The 17,172-nt window shown below is 36.3% G+C and overlaps 1 protein-coding gene across 3 annotated transcripts; it reads left to right on the top strand.

The window, feature by feature from the left end:
- Positions 1-137: 137 nt before the first annotated feature.
- Positions 138-16,320, top strand: LOC137180070 (ADP-ribosylation factor-binding protein GGA1-like). 3 transcript variants are annotated; one of them, XM_067585265.1, is made up of 16 exons: positions 138-2,241; positions 3,925-4,009; positions 4,831-4,906; positions 5,820-5,918; positions 7,443-7,566; positions 7,786-7,886; positions 7,978-8,058; positions 8,153-8,290; positions 10,211-10,415; positions 10,534-10,713; positions 10,809-10,882; positions 10,970-11,082; positions 12,693-12,835; positions 12,973-13,142; positions 14,375-14,485; positions 14,632-16,320. In XM_067585265.1, the coding sequence occupies exons 1-16, from the start codon at positions 2,199-2,201 to the stop codon at positions 14,740-14,742; spliced, it is 1,854 nt and encodes a 617-aa protein (XP_067441366.1). In that variant the 5' UTR covers positions 138-2,198; the 3' UTR covers positions 14,743-16,320. The 3 variants fall into 3 exon arrangements, with proteins under 3 accessions (XP_067441366.1, XP_067441365.1, XP_067441367.1); XM_067585264.1 differs by having other exon boundaries at positions 10,211-10,421; XM_067585266.1 differs by lacking the exon at positions 138-2,241 and adding an exon at positions 2,574-2,679 and having other exon boundaries at positions 10,211-10,421.
- Positions 16,321-17,172: the final 852 nt, after the last annotated feature.

Here is a 17,172-nt window from a genome sequence, read left to right as displayed (position 1 = left end):
TGCATGCTCTGTTTGTTTTATTCAGTGCTTCTTCAGACTTTGAAGGACCAGGTGACGCCACACAGCCAAGGAAGGGGGAAGTACCTTGGTATTTTTTATGCAAATGTTCGTGTTTTACTTGAGAAAACCAGTTAACGAACTCCAACATGCAGATGTTTCCCAAAAAAAGTTCCCCAACCAAACATGAAAAAGCATTTTAAGCTTTTAGCCAGTCATGATAAAAGAAGGAGACAAATATTCCACTGGATGATTTTGAGAAAATTATCAAAGTCATGAAGTAATGAGACTCTTTCTCATTAAACTATTATGCGTATGTGAAATTTTAGTGCCAGGCTGCCCCACTGTCAAATCATATTGAAGATTAAAGCTTTGTGTTGAATTTCACATAAGAATTTCCTATAAATAATATCCAATAATTCACATACCTAGTTAAAAGAATATATATATAGTATTTAGACCCATATCTTTATGATGAATGCTTCAAGTTATAGCTATTTGTAGCATTAAATACTGATTTAATTGATGTAAAAAAAACAAAACATCAAGTCTATACTTAAAAAAAAAGAAGCAATACCAGGCTGTAATAATACTCCATTAGAAGTCCTGCATTCAAAATCCTACTTAAATAAAAGTATAAAAGTATATAAACATTATTAGCAAAATATACTTAAAGTATCAAAAGTCATTATGCAGGATAATAGCCTCTGTCATAGTTGCACTGTTACAGGTTATGTTGTTTAAATATTTTACTTGTGTATTAATTTATCTTGTCACAAGACATGGAGCTGATGTGAACTACTTTATACTGTTGAGTAGTTTTGTATCTAAAATCTTAACTTGCACAGTGACTTCAGCAGTCAAATACATGTTGAGTAGTAGAAAGTACAACATTTTAACTCTGCAGTGTACTGAAGTAGAAGTATGAAGAAGCATTAAAATGGAAATACTTAAGTGAAGTAGAAGTACTTCAAATGTAAATGCACATAATTACACCCAGTGGTGGAAGAGGTACTAAGAACTTTTACAAAGTAGCAATACCACAATGAAAAAATACAGCAACACAGTAAAAGTCATGCATTCAAAATCTTAAGTAATAGTACAGAAGTACTGGCAGCAAAATGTATTAAAGTATTAGTATTAAAGTATTAAAAGTAAAATTACACATCATGCAAAGTGTTATATTCATCACATGCAAATTACTGGAATATTAATTATTGATTTATTGACAGTGGTGGAAGAAATATTCAGATCCCTTTAGTTAAGTAAAAGTACCAATACAGTGATGTAAAAATACTCCATTACAAGCATTCAAAATCTTACTTAAGTAAAAGTACAGAAGTATTGGCAGCTAAATGTACTCAGAGTATCAAAAGTAAAAGTACTCATTATGCAAAGAGGACCCATTTAGAGTCTTACATGTGTCACATATGGATTACTGGAATATTAATTATTGATTCATCAACAGTGGTGGAAGATCCTTTTATTTAAGTAAAAGTACGAATAGAGCAATTTAAAAATACTCCATTACAAGATTTCAGAATGTTACTTAAGTAAAAGTACAGAAGTATTGACAACTTAATGTAATCAGAGTATCAAACATAAAAGTACTCATGCAAAGCCTCATTTAGAGTTTTACATTGATCACATTTGGATTATTAGAATATTAATATTGATTCCTTGACATATATGTAGTCTTATCTATAACCCTGCATGTTTTATAAACTGATAGTTTTACATAAGAAATATTGATCTGAAAACAGCTAATAACTATAGCTTTGGAATGAATGTAGTAATGAGTAAAAGATATTACAGTATTTCCCTCTGAAATGTAGTGGAGAATACACTAAATACAAGTACCACAACATAGAAATACTCAAGCAAAGTACAGGTACCGACAATATGTGTGGTGAATTTTTGGTGAAGGACTTTGGTTAACACTTTAGCCCTCTGTTTTATTATTTTTGACCAGTGTCAGGTGCTGACACGTAGAGTGAGGAAGAGGAGGGGGAGGATGAGGAGGAGGAGGAAGATGAGGGTGTGACATAAATTGGTTAGTGTGTCAGGAGTGTGACTGGGCGTGAGTGTCACATGTCGCCGCAGGCAGCAAGCGGTAGTTTGACAACTCCGCTTCCCCTCAGAGGAAAAAGACACACACATCAGCAACTAATCATCTCTAGACCTGCAGCAGACGGGCGGCAATGGCGACCGGTGACAGCCAGGAAACTTACGAGTCATGGCTCAGTGAGTAAACGGAGAATACAGAAACGTTTGTTTGCTTGTTTGTTTTTCAGCCGTTAGTTAGTCCCGACACAACGTCAGCTAACGTATCATCGCGCTGTCATCTGTCCACCAACTGTCGCTGCAGCGTTAACTTAGCTAACGTCTCTTTAACGGTCGGCTCGTGCTGTCAGTTGGAATCATTTACCGTTTTAATACAGTTTGTTCGCGACTTAACTCTTGAGTATGTTTATTATTTAATTAGCTTTTAAGTTTTGCATTAGTGCAGAAACTATCAGTTGGAACAGGAAGTTGGTTATCGCGTGCGCGTGCCCGATGTGCGCTCGAGCGGTGTGTTGTGTCTGGGCCTACGGTCTGGGTTCACGCTTTGCGCGCGCGTCGTGGAGGAGAATTTAGTCATTTCAGCAGAAGTTGGATGAAGTTTTTCGATATATTAATCAGGTAAAAGTCGCAATACAATGATGGAGAAGGATACTGTTGGTAGTAAAAGATCCGTATTGAAAAATGACAAAAAAGTAAACACTTCAAAAGCAGTAAAATGTATTTATAATGGTAGAAGTACGCTTTGTAAAAGGGGATAAAACAGGAGCAATGCTAAATTGTGACTAAGCAGTCTTCATATGCCCAATTTTGGTTATTTTCATTCAGGTAAGTTGAAGTGAGACTACATGTCCCTCTGCACGTAAGGCGGAAAAATCACCATCATCTTTGCCTTCCTTAACCTCATAATATAAAGTCAAACATCTTTTAATCTTCATCCGAAACAAGGCAAATGACTATTGGAGATGCAAGATGAGATTTTGACCTGATAAAAGCTGTATTTAATGAATTTATCTCATGTTTAGTGTAACAACTGTGTCTTAAACGTAGTTACTCCATCTGTCAGATAAATGAAGTGGAGAAGACTGCATAGTCTTCCTCTGAAATGCAGTGGAGTTGAGGTATAAAGTCAGCCAAAATAGATATATAATATATTTTATATGATATATAATATAATACTTGCATTAAGCACCAGTAACTCAAAACAGTAGTAAAAGTATTGTACATTAGTAGTTGATAGACTGGTGTAGAAAACAACTTGATTGTCCACCACAATGGATCAAAACATAAAAGTACAAGAACATGTAAAATATTGAATGAATGTGGTGAAAAGATGCCACTGATACCAAAAAAAAACCCTTTCAAGTGTTAAATAGAGTACAGTACACAAGTAAAAAGAAAAGATGAAATACCTAAAACATGACATAAAATACCATGGAGCAAGACTTTTTCTAGTTTAAAATGTTGATTGCACTTGGAGTAAAATACTTTTAAAAATGTTTTTGATTGATCAACTGATTTAGTTGATCAGAAGATAATTGACCACAATTTTCATAATTGAATAATTGTTTACGTCATCCATAACAAACAATTAGACATTTTTTCTGATGTTTTACAGACATAACAAGTAATTGAAAAAGTATTTGACAGATTAAATAAGAAAGCAATCACTAGTTGCAGCACTATACTACATCAATCCCCACCCGTCATATACTGTAACTTCGCCAGTTTTTCTCAAATTTTTGTGCAGATCTGTCAGTTATTTTCACTTCTTCAATGCATATATTTAGATGTGTTTGACTGTTCGGTTTGTCACAAAATGTTTTTGTCTGTCTTTAAGCTGTTTCTCTGGTCTAATCGTTTCAGATCAGGCCACAGACCCAAACAACGAGGAGGACCGATGGGACTGCATCCAAGGCTTCTACCAGCTCGTCAACCAGGAGACTGATGGGTAAGCAGAACACAAATCTGCACTGCCTACATTTTAGTAGGGCTGCAACTAACTTTTTGAGTAAGTCAGTTAATTGTTTTGACAATAAAACAACAGGAAGTATTGAGAAATGACCATCACAATTTCCAAAACCTAAGGTAACATATTCAAAGGTGTTTTTTTTGTTTTATTTGACTAAAATTCCAAAACAAAAAAACACTGAGTTTATCGTCACATCAGTCACATTTAACAGTAAAAATTTAGCATATTTGCTGGGAAAAAAGGCTGAAACGATTTTCTGATGAATGACTAATTGATTAATTGTTTTCAGCTTTGCATTTCTAGAGTGAGTCATTTTATGAGCACAGTGCTACGTGGACCTGATGATCTTCAGGCACTTAACACAAATTAAAGTTTTCATGGGAGGCCAGTTGTTTCTGGAAGTTACTCAAGCTCAGTGCGGCATTCTGAGGAAGAGTTGCTTCACATCCATGTTGTGATATTTCTAAGTTACAGCATCGTGCAAGAGTGAAGAGGAACGCTACAGCACCTTTTCCCCTTTTGACCCTTTTCTTCTTATTGTATTAATGTATTAGAACAGTAAATTTAATGTCATGCTGATTTTTTTTGTTGCTCAGAAAGCAGCAACAATCACAATAATGTTTTTCTGAAGCACGCAGCCAGTACAGGACAAAAATGGGGGGAAACGCCAGAGCAATGATAAAAATCCAGTTTTTCTGGTCATATTTAGCAGGTTTTCATCCATTTCTATTAGCATTTCTCAAGCATGCTTATGTGTAGAAGCTATGTACTTCTTTTTAATCTTATGTTGTGTGTCTCAGCCCACAGATAGCCATTCGTCTTCTTGCTCATAAAATCCAGTCCCCTCAAGAGAAAGAGGCCCTGCAAGCTCTCACTGTAAGTAATCAGACTCTTCATCTCCACAGATGATAATACTGTTGTCAAATTACCATATTTTCATCTGTAAAGTTACCAGGAACAACAAGCAACATATTGTGCCCTTATTTTTTAATGTAAAATGTTAGTTTTTTATACTTACACAAGAAGTTTGGCCCTCAAGCACCTCCATTCCTCGCGCAGTTTTTCCTGGATCAGCCTATTGCAGCATCTCTCTGACAGATACAGATATCTGCCAGTGAGATGATTCAGCAATGAGCAGAGAAAGTATTGTTTGTCAAATATGTTGATATTCAGGTGGCGTCAGCACCTACCTGCAGAATATAGCAAAAACTTCTCACAGTTAAGAAGTTACAAGCAACAATGTTTTTGGCATTTTTGCTTAAAAAATGACTAAAACTATTATTTGATCTTCGATTATTCAATGACATAGTAGTTTGGTATCTATGTGAGGACATACAGTATACTTCTGTGTTTATTTAATGCTGTTTCTCATGGCTCATTCTTAACATGTATCATAGGATCTTTAAAGGTACAATCCTTTCATTGAAAAACAAATGTCTTTGTTGTAGCAGTGGGGGATGACTGTGAATAATATCTGTAGCTAACTTTTATCACATGGACCGAGTGACATGAGGGATTTAATCTGCATTTGAATGTCATCCAGCAGCACACAGTTTGTTGTCTATACGTTGACGTGAGCTGCAGTGTTTCTTCTTTAAGGTGTAGCCTGGATGTGCTTCATGTCATATGACATTCAAAGGTGGTTAACCACAAACAGGCAGTGCCAATCTGTCTCTTTCTATTGGTTTGCAAGAGACAAACAAAAGGAAATCATCTTTTTTTTTTTTCTTCTTCATTGTTGAGGAAGCTTCTGCTGATAATGATTTTATTATGGTTCTCTACTTCTCAGGTTCTCGAGGCCTGTATGAACAACTGTGGCAAGAGGTTTCACAAAGAGGCGGCCAAGTTTCGTTTTCTCAATGAGCTCATCAAACTCTTAACACCAAAGGTAGCCGGAGGCAATGTGGTTTTAGCAACATGTTTATTTATGATTAACCAGTGTTGGTATACTGTCATCCTAAACTAAGAATCCGAAACAGGTTTATTGCCAAGTTTGCGCATCCAAGGAATTTGCCTTTGTGTTGTTGTGTATAACAATCAACACAAAGAGGGTATGAAAATAAAGTCAGGTGATCATAATAATAATAATAATAATAATAATACATTTTATTCATAGAGCACTTTTCAAGGTACTCAAAGACTATCAGAAATAATATAAATCTGTTGTTGTTAGAGTTAAAAAAAAAAAATGTACAAGATATTGACCTAGAATGTGCAAATGTTGACAGTATTAACACTACATGTAATGTTCAAATGTGATAATATAAATGATTGTGTTAATGTAACAAACCATATTGGATGTGATGGTTTCACAGACGTGCAAACGATAATTCATGTTAGTATAACGTGTGCTGTCTGTGTCCGTGCAAGATGGTGAATATTGTAGCTGCTACACATAAACATGTTAGCATTGTCATTGTACGTATGTTGCATGCTGACGTTAGCATTTAGCTAAAAAGCGATGCCGTTCTTTAGTACAGCCTCACAGAGCAGCTTAACTGTGAAAACAAAAAAACAGTTCCTAGTTGTGTGTGTAGCAGTACTACTTCACTGATGTCATCGATTCTGATATCACACGTAATAATTGTCTGATCCTGTGAAGGCAACACTAGCAAACAGAAATATATCATGTGTGAGACAAACATGTTAAGAGCTGCAACAAACGATTATTTTCATTATCGATTAATCTGTTGATTATTTTCTCGATTAATCAATTAGCTGTTTGGTCTATAAATTGTCAGAAAATGGTGAAAAATGTCAATCACTGTCTCCTGAAGCCCAAGATGACGTCTTCAAATGACCCAACCAACAGTCCAAAACTCAAATATATTCAGTTCACTATCACAGAAACCAGAAAATATTCACATTTGAGAATCTTTACATTTTTTTCTTAAAGAATTACTCCAAACAATTAATTGTTTATCAAAATAGTTGGTGATTAATTTAATAATTGACAACTAATCGATTAATTGACTAATCGTGACAGATCAGGTCTGATCTGTCTGTGATTTGTTCTATTTTATCTTAATGTCTTAACTTAACTTGTGTGTTTGATTTGATTTGAGTGCTGAGTTGTATTTTTGGTTTTAACACCACAAATTAAGAACCAGTTGAAATCTACAAAACAGCAGTTAAAATAAAGAACAAAACAACAACCATGAACACAAAACTGTAACATTAAAACCTAAACGAAATCACATGAAATGATTACAGACAGTTTGAATTTTATGCAGAAAAGCAACATAAAGAAACAAAAGTAGCCGAGTACACAGTCTGACATCAAAATTTCCCCCCAAAAACTAGAAAACTATTTAAATTTGTCACAATATCAGAGCTAAAATCTCAGAAAACATTGATTTATCCACATAAAATTGTCTTCCTCTGCCTGACCCTGTCAATCTTTTCTGAGCAGTACTTCGGCTCGTGGACTCCCCAGAAAGTTAAAGACAGAGTGACGGAGGTTCTTTACGGCTGGACGCTCTGGCTTAAAGACGAACCCAAGATTCAGGAAGCCTACAGCATGCTCAAGAAACAAGGTCTGGATGCAACATGAAACCTTTTCAAGTCTGTGTTTAGAGGGCCTGAAATTTCAATACACATATCCAAAATATCCAAAATGTACCTTTTTAGAATCTGAGATTAGCCTGATATTTAGTTTAGATACTGTGTATAAAGGTGTAATATGAATTAATTTGATAATTTGTCTTTTTCTCAGTAATCAAACCATCTTACACAACTTGTTCTTGTTATTTTAGACATTGTAAAAAAAGATCCCAAACTACCAGACACGGTTATAATGGCTCCTCCGCCGCAGAGAACCACAGACTCAGTTTTTGACCAGGAGGAAAAGGCCAAGGTGAGTGTGTGTGTGTTTAAAATCACATCAGTTAATGGAAACACACAAACATGAAGAGTCATCCTGATTACGTGTGTTTGTCTGTCTTCAGCTCTTAGCCAGATTACTGAAAAGTCAACGTCTTGAAGACCTGGAAACTGCCAACAGACTCATTAAAAACACAATCAAAGAGGTGAGGTTCTGCTGTGGTGGTGATGGACATCCTTACATACATATATTAATAACTGTATAAACTGGATTTACATTTCTTTTTTTGTGTGTTTTAGGAGCAGGAGAAAGCAGAGAAAGTGGCAAAGCGTGACTCGACTCTGAAGGAGGTGGAGAGCAGCAGCAAGCAGCTCAGAGAGATGCTGGAGCAGCAAACCGTCACTGGAACGCTGTTACAGCCAAGCGATGACTTGAAGGTATTAACATGATGCAAGCAAACAAACAATATACCAGCTGTGCGCAGGGTTGGAGTGCTGTGATCGACGTCCTTCTATCGCCCTCTAGTGACCGTCTACAGAACAGTTTGAGACTAGATTCACCTTACTGTGACAGGGCAGTGACCTAGAATATGAACCAGTACGCATTTATTTGGTGATTTGCAGGCCAAAACATGTCAGGATCTGCTTCACATTGAAATTTAAAACATCAATCAGCGGTTCCCAGTCTGGTGTTCAGGACTCCCACAAGACTTCACAAGATAAATCTGTAAATAAATCCTGTAAATCAAGATGACTGACAAAAGAGGAAGTTAGAAATAAATCTTTTCTGCCACAAGAAATGACACTTTTTAGATTTTTCAACTCAAATTACAACTCTGAAAATAGGAAAAAGGAAGGAAGAAGAGAAATCACTCTTCAGTTAAACTGATTACAGCCAGTAGACTTAAAGGGAAACCAGGCAGCTTGTCCACAGGATAATCTGTCATTGCATTTATTTCTTTTAGTTTCCTTACAGTCTAACTGCAGTGAAAGTCAGCCTCAACACATGTAAACAAACCGGCGTACGCGGATGAACATGCACAGGGAGGTTAGTTTAGCCCGCAAGCTGCTCTGGATATAGATCCTTTGCCGTTAGCCATAACGCTGCTACAGGTGTCTAGTTCCTGTGTTTAATGTTAGTGTCGTTGTCAAACACTTGTAATAACAATCTGAGCCTGTCAGTGACTAAAACAAGCACTTTTATTGGATGTACATTGACGGTGCCCAATATGATTACATTGCAGCTGATTCATGGCCACCAGCTGAAGAGCTCTCGCCCAACACTACTGGACTGATTTCAAAAATTGTTGTCCCCATTAATCACTTAGACCTAAAATGATGGGAAAATAGAATTCAGGTTGAAAAATCCGTAAGTTTCCCTTTAAGGGGCCGACACTCTCTGTTAGGACTGCTCTTCAGACGGTCGAATAGCTTCAGAAACCTCTTCCCTCTAAACCTTTTTGAACGTCAACCATTTCTGTAATATTCCAAAACCATCAATCCATCATTTTTTCACGCTGTGATTGGCCAGCTGTGACCTACAGTAGATGTTCTCTTTTCAAGAACATTTAGCTCAGTTTTTAACTAGATTTCTAGACGCCTTTTGACCTGCAAATCACCAAATTGGTGCCTGCTTAAAGGTCAGCAGTTTTTCTACAGTGTAAAGTGTTTTAGATGTTATAACTGATAATATTTCCCTGTTGTATTGTGGTTTTTGAAAGTATATGAGATATTTGTATGAATTTAAATGCAGGAGTTTAGTGAACAAATGTTAGTTTTCTTAGCACTGAGCACATCAAGCCTGTTGCTGGATTTTTACTATTATTACCATGAACTATGATCACATGAGTTAAAGCCACTATATGTAGAATTTTATTGTACAGCTGAAACGATGAGTTGATAAATTGATTTGTCAGTTGACAGCAGATTAATAGTTATTTTTCAGGGAAAAATGGCAAATAACAGTAGATAAAACATTTGGGTTTTTGACTGTTTATTGGATAAAACGATTCAGAAAGGTGGTGTTCGGCTCTGGGACGTTGTGATTGGTGTTTTTTCACTATTTTCCTTACATTCATAGACAAAACCATTAACTGATTAATTGATAAAGTAGTAGACAGACTAATAAATAATGAAAATAAAGAAGTGGAAGCCTTATTTTTTGTGAGTGTAACATCTTTAAAATGATTTTGACTTTTGCTTTGTAGTAAAATGAGTATTCATTCATTTGAGACAAGAAAATTATATTTGAGCCCAACAAACCTACAAATACTTTTTCTCCTAGTCAATGTGTTTGTGTGGAAGTGTGATATAAATGCCGCCACCCCAACATGTGACCCTTCGTTCTCTCTTCCGCAGGCCTTGTATGAGCGCTGTGACCGGCTGAGGCCCAGTCTGTTCCGCCTGGCCAGCGACACGGTGGACGACGATGCGGCTCTGGCCCAGATCTTGGCGGCTAATGACGAGCTGACACTTGCAGTAAACGTCTACAAAGAGCGGCTGGGGAGAGGAGTGTGTAACGGAAGAATTGAAAGAAGTAAAAGCGAAGAAGTGACAGAAAAAAGTAACGGTTTGTTTACAAAATGCCTGATTTTGTACACATTCGCTGTGGAAAAATACCTCGACCATGTGTTTGATACTGTTGTTCTGCTTGTATCTGACCCTGTTCTTTCTTCTTCTAGCTCCTACAAGTCCCAGAGAGATTAAGAGCTACCACCTCATCGACCTGTCAGCTCTGGACTCGCCGCAAACGCACAGAAAAGCTGATTCACCACCGACCTTCGAAGCCTGTTCACCCCCCTCTTCCTCTCATCTGGAAAGCACCTTCCACTCAGCAGCTGACCAGGACTTTACAGAATTAGGTAGCCCAACATTTGTACCTTTTTTCTAGTTTATTCTCTGTAGAGCTGATGAATATATTTCATTGTGTTAATACTGTGGTGTCCTGTAATTACAGAGTTACATAATCATGTCTCAAAACGCAGCCATGCTCAAGAGACTCCAAAGTCGTATTATGAGGAACTAATGCAGGTGAGACTTGGATCTAAAGTTAAAGATAAAGGTTTAAAGGTGATTTAATTTGGAAAAGTGTTTAAAGTAGTGTATTCTTTTTGTCAGCTTAATGGAGAAGTTCAGATAATGAAAGCTGAGCAGTGTGGAGGGAGAGAGCCCGTGCTGAGAGCCCGTGGGTGTGGAGGAAACGGTGCTTCATCAAATGGGACGAATATATGGTAAGGATCAAGAAAAGACATCCTGAAAGACAAGATAGGTAGATCAGTTTTACAGTCCTGTGAGCACAGATATAACTGTATAAATTTAAGTAACAAACTGCAGTTGTGAAACATGTTATTCTTGTTATAATGAGTGGTCACTGTTGTGCTGGAAGAGTTGATGTACAACTTCACAGATAATAGGGAAAGGTATTAAAAATCAAATAATGTCAGGTAACAAAAGTTGCACTGAATTACAGTCTTTTTTACGTTTATAAATCAAATATTTCCTGATTTGAATCATACTTTTGGTCATTTTAGACGTTATTTTATTCAAAGGTCTTATATAGAGGCTCCATATTAAACCTGCATTAACTACATTTTTTGGCCACTTGTGAGCAGCAGAAACAAGTTGTGAACTCAACACCAACATATCATCATCTTATAAGCTGATATGTTTCACTTGTTAGCAAATAGTTAATTATTTCCACATCCAGCAGTTACAGAACAACATTATTATTCATTTAGAGTCGTGTTTCTGTCCTCCTGGTGAATATAAGTCCAGTATTTACTCTCTTCTAGCTCTGTTTTTGGTCTCTATCAGCTCCTGAGGGAAATATCTGGCACTTTAGCTGCTAAATGCTCCACTGTGTTCACCAGCTAGTCGTTGTTTGTGTCTGTTTGCCGTTTAGAGCTGAGCAGGTAGCGTACAGTGGCTTTTTGGAGCTTTTTCTCTGAAAACAGCTGCCTGCTGCAGCTGAATCAACGCTGTGAGAGTGATGAGAGTGAATCAAAAGAGTAAAGTTGCAGCCGGACAGCTGAACAATGAACTGAAACTCACTAGAAAGCTCCATAAAGAGTCAGGTGATGATTCTCTGTAGGTTCATCAGTACGAGTGACGCCTCTGACACTTTACTTTATCATTTGATTCATTGTTATTATGAAGAATATTGATTATATTAAGAAAAAATGTAGGAAAATTTGTCAAGTGTGTCTTATTTAGCTAAAACATGTTAATACTCCTCAAAGTAAAGTTTCTTTTGATGTTGGTACTGAAACTTGTGTATCAACCTTGGTAATGAAAAAAATCAAACGATCTCCAGCCTTAATAATAATTTAGTAAAGAACAAAGACAGATTGAACAGATTTGTTGTAAATACATGCATATATATTTATTTCCTCCTCCATCTCATTGAGATCAGAACTGCTTTGCAAGAGAGACCTGAGAACAAATTACATAAACACAAGATCACAAGACGGGTTCATTCACAAAACACTATCATTACACACATACACAGACACACCAATGAAAGTTTTACTATCTGATATTTTTCAGAATATCTGTGATTGTTTTAAAGTCACTCAGACAAATGAGTGTCTCTAACTTACAGCTGTAGTGTTTTAGTCTATTTTAGTAATTGAGTTCGTTCAGGGCTGAAAACACTATTTTAACATACTGAAAGTAAATTTATTGCACCCTAGAAACACACAAAAGCAGGCAGTTTTATAACATATACAATGCATTTTACTTAAATGATCTTTTAAAGCAGATTATTACTATATTTAGACGTTTTTTGCCCTTTTTTTTATATCCTTATTATTACTAAACTGACTGCCTTTTCTTTTTTCAGGTCACTTCCTCCAGATCAACAGTTTCCAAGTTTAGGATCATCATCAAAGTCAGTGTCTGGGTCTCCAGTGAAATCGGAGGAGAGCTTTTGTCCCCCGGATTTACTGAAAAATATCTTTGTTCCAGTAGAGACCATCAGATCCAGTACGTCCCCAGTGTTTGAATTAACAATATAAATGAAGGAGAAGCTGGATCACCCACCTGTTTTGAAGCAGAATTGTATCAACCTTTTATTTTATTGACCACATCTTGTTTAAGTGTGTCGTTCTTGTCTCTGGTAGGTCAGCTGGAGCCGATCACTTTATATGATCAGGGCGGGATCCACGTCTCGCTCCATTTCGCCAAAGACTCTCCACCGGGTCACCCCAGTGTCGCTGTAGTCGTCATCTCCACCGTCAACACCTCAGCCCTCGCCGTGAGAGACTTCCTGTTTCAAGCTGCTGTTCCAAAGGTAACAAACTCAGATCATATACACGCGTTTAAAATCTATTATGGAAATAATTTACAGACAGTGGTGGAGATGTTGAAGGTAGATTTGATCTAGTAATCTAATCTTGAAAAGTTCCAACTCAAAACATATAAAAATGTGGAGTACGAAGGGGAACTCAAGCCCATCATGAACTGTCTGCTGTGTCATTTACATAATTAAACATTTTGTTGCTGCCTTTGCTCTCATCTGTTTGAGTGATGAAAATTAATCAGCAACTATTTCAGTTTCACAGGTTACATCCTCTTAAATGTGAGGATTTGATACTTGTCTCTGTTTTGTCATTTTTCATTTAATAACAAGCCACTTAAAGATGCAACCATGAGCTTTGAGAACTTTATTTGTACTTCAGGTGTATCAAACAATTACCAGATTAATTTTTAAATATCATCAATAATGCAAATAATTTGTCTTTTGTACTTCTGTACAAAAGACACGGTGCAGACATTGGAGCTGCTGGATCGATGCTTTTTTCCACAGATTAAGTCTTGAAATTTACCTTAAAGACGTTAAATGCAAAGCAGTGAATTAATTTCCCTCCAAAAAACGCCTGAGAAGAATCTAAAAAGTCTTTTTAAATGTTGTCGCGGGCTGTCAGGAGACGTTTTACATCTGACTGAGACTGTTGCGACGGTGGATTCAGGCGGGAACTTTTGTAATTGGTTAATAATTCCATACATTTTCTACCACTGTCTATCCGGGTCCAGGTCATGTTAATTGATTAATTATATTACTTGGAATTATTGTTATATACAGCTGGAAAGTATTGACAAAAATCTGACAAATGTGTGAAATTAATGCACTTAAAAAACAATTGTAGGCCTCAGTGTTGCTACTGGTTTTCTGTCATTGTTTGACAGGTATGACAGTAAAAAAAGGTTTTAAATTGCATCCAATTAAGTATTAAAAATGTCTTAAAAGTCTTGAATTAATTAGATGAACTCTGTCAATGAAGGTGATGTCAGGAGATTCACCTGAGTGTCTCTAGCGCCCCCCGCTGGATCCAGGTCTCCACTTCAGATTTCAGACACTTTCCAAATACTTGCTACACTTTTATTTGTTGACATTTTATGCACATCCCCCATCTGTTAAACAGGATGTTGTGTGCAAAATGTTTCATATACTAAAATCTACATCGAGCTGTTTGTCATTTAAAGAGTTGAGCGTCCAGTTAATTATCAGTTTAATACCTGCAGACCATGTCGGTGAAACTTCAGCCTGCATCAGGGACACACCTACCTCCTTACAACCCTCTCCTGCCTCCACCTGCCATCTCTCAGGTCCTCCTATTGGCTAATCCACAGAAGGTGAGTTTGGGGATTTACATCATAATTACACATTAACATCTACACGACTGATCTAACTCCCTGCTTCAGTCTTACTTATGGTGCGTAAAACAGAATATTTTTAGACTTTTACAGCTTTAACCGACTTCTCCTCCTCGTTTCTTTAGCGTAACGTGCGTCTACGCTACAAGCTAGCACTGATACATGGAGACCAGGAGCTGAACGAGACCGGAGAGGTAGACAACTTCCCTGACTGGACATCTCTGATCAGCCACTAAAAACACCAGAGAGAGACTTTGCTTCAGAAAACTGTGCAGATCTAGGATCTAGACCAGAATACAGAGAGTTAAATGAAGCCCAGTGAGAAAGACATAAAAGATCAACAAACAAGTGGGAAACCATACAATACCTGCACTGGATCCTCACAAGGTGAACAACTAGCTGGTAAGATGCAAAAAGTAATCTCACAAAGACTACTATTACTCTAAAAAGGTTGGTAAACTCTATTCCACACATGAACAGATACAGATGTTGACAGTTCACGTGGGTTCGGTACGTCGGTTATTCAGGTATTCAGTCTACTGCTGTTGTCTTATCGTGCTGTTACTGCGATCGCTGCCTCCTACGGGATTAGATACTGTATGTTTCAACAGTTGGAACAAAATCTCCCAAGAATCAAACAAAATGAAGATGTATTGAATGTAACTGGCACAGCTGTGTGACACCTTTTGTGTCAGAACTGAACCTGAAAAAAAAGTGCCAACAGAAGAGAAATACAAACCATAAAAATATTGTAATGAAATGCAGCATTCTTGTGTAGTTTTATTGTACGTTTTGCCTTTTGAGGTTTTTTTTTTTTTTTGGTTTCAAATTGTTTATTTACTTAAGCTTACTTGATACTCGGGAGGTTTTGTTCAATTATGAAACAAATCTAATCCTTCTACCTTCTGCTGGTTGTTAAAGTGCCCAGTTTGATTATAAAGCCTTGTAGACGGTTACATGTCTGCCAATGACAACATGTATTTATTAGCTTTAATACATTTGTGACATCACAGATCCTCAAAGTGCCTTAAGATGTTTTTTTTTTTTTTTTTTGTTTTTAACATAATGCGTTAAAAAGGATCAGGCATTATAAGCTGCAGCTTCAGCCTACACCTTTTTTTTTTTTTTTTTTTTCCAGACTGCAGAAAAAACTTGAGCTGCTCTATTTATCTCTTTTTTTTGTTCTTGTTTGTATACAAATAAATTTGTATTTGCAGACTGGAAAATAAATTCTAATTGAAAGAAAAGCCAGAAATCTGAGAACATTTTTAAGATTAATGTCCAGATCTGTCTAAAATAAATAATAATAATAATAATAATAAGATGAAGTCCATATTTTGAAAGCATTGTTATAATTCTCTGTATTTATTCTAAGGTTGTTGCTTTAAAGAGTGAATGTGTGAGTGTGAGAAACCTTTTAAAGATTTGTGTGTATTCTTGCTTTGTTTGATGGAAGTTTTATAGTTTTCTGCTCTAAGATGTAAAAACTATTTTTAAGAAATGACATAATGGCTCTAATGTCACATTATATACAAGCTGATTATTGGATCTTGAGCTGAGCTTTTTCCATAAATACTTTGTTTACGCGGTTAATTTTTATGACCAGATCAGTGTTTCCTAGTCTTTAGTCTTATACTGTGAAGCTTTATGATGCTTTTTTTTGATCCCAGAACAAGAAAATTCACCTGCTTTACTCGTCCGTTACTTCCAGATTTACACAAATTGGAAAAACGAAACGTTGTTTCTGTCAATGTGTTGCGCTGCCATATGTGTCAGTTTGACTTTATCAATAAATACAAATGCCAAAGTTCAAACTCTGTCTCACCAAATCATCACAACACAAAACTATAAATGTTTTTTTTGGGGGGGGGTGGAAATTTCATCACCATCAACTATCGTCCCTGACTGACCATGATTATAGTTCAATCTGAAGTCGCCTTGTTTCCGTCTTTCAGGTGTTTCTTGGTGTCTCGTGACTAAAAGAGACAAAACCCTTCATAAGCATGAAGACTCGGAGGTCTTCAGAGCAATTTGTTGACAATAACATTAGACTTTAACATGAAGAAAACTCTGCAACTAACAATTATTTTTTATTATGCATGAATCTGGAAATATTTTCTCAATTCATTGATATATATTTTTTAAATCACAATGTCCTAAAGCCCAAGTTGCCTTAAATAAAACTGAAATATCCTGTTTACTATCATAAAGACTAAGAAACCTCTGTGAAAGAAGAGCTAATGAATTCTTGCTTAAAGACTTCCTAAAACAATAAATTGATTATCAAAATTTCTGTGATTGACTAATCATTTAAGCTCTCAGGACATTAAAACACTTCAGTGGTATCTGACTGTAAGTGCAAGACGTTCATCAGGGAGTAAAACTGGTGAACCAACAACCTTCAGCCTACAAGTTTCTATTTAAGAAGCAGATAACAGTTAATCATACTTCCTGTAATGTAGAAAATGTAGAACAAAGAATGAAGTACTAGTTACTGCACTTTATTTTATGGGTCCGTAATTTCTTAATATTTTATTAGTAAAGTTTCATAGAAAGAACTTTTTAATTTAGTACTTATCCACATGGAAAATAAGAATTTCTTCAAAAGACTTGCTCCACTTAAACTCAAGTAAATATTAATTTATCATTGTAAACTTTCTTCTTTC

Source organism: Thunnus thynnus, chromosome 3, assembly GCF_963924715.1.
Source record: "Thunnus thynnus chromosome 3, fThuThy2.1, whole genome shotgun sequence".
NCBI classification, from domain to species: domain Eukaryota; kingdom Metazoa; phylum Chordata; class Actinopteri; order Scombriformes; family Scombridae; genus Thunnus; species Thunnus thynnus.
This window is presented reverse-complemented; position numbering and strand designations above follow the sequence as displayed.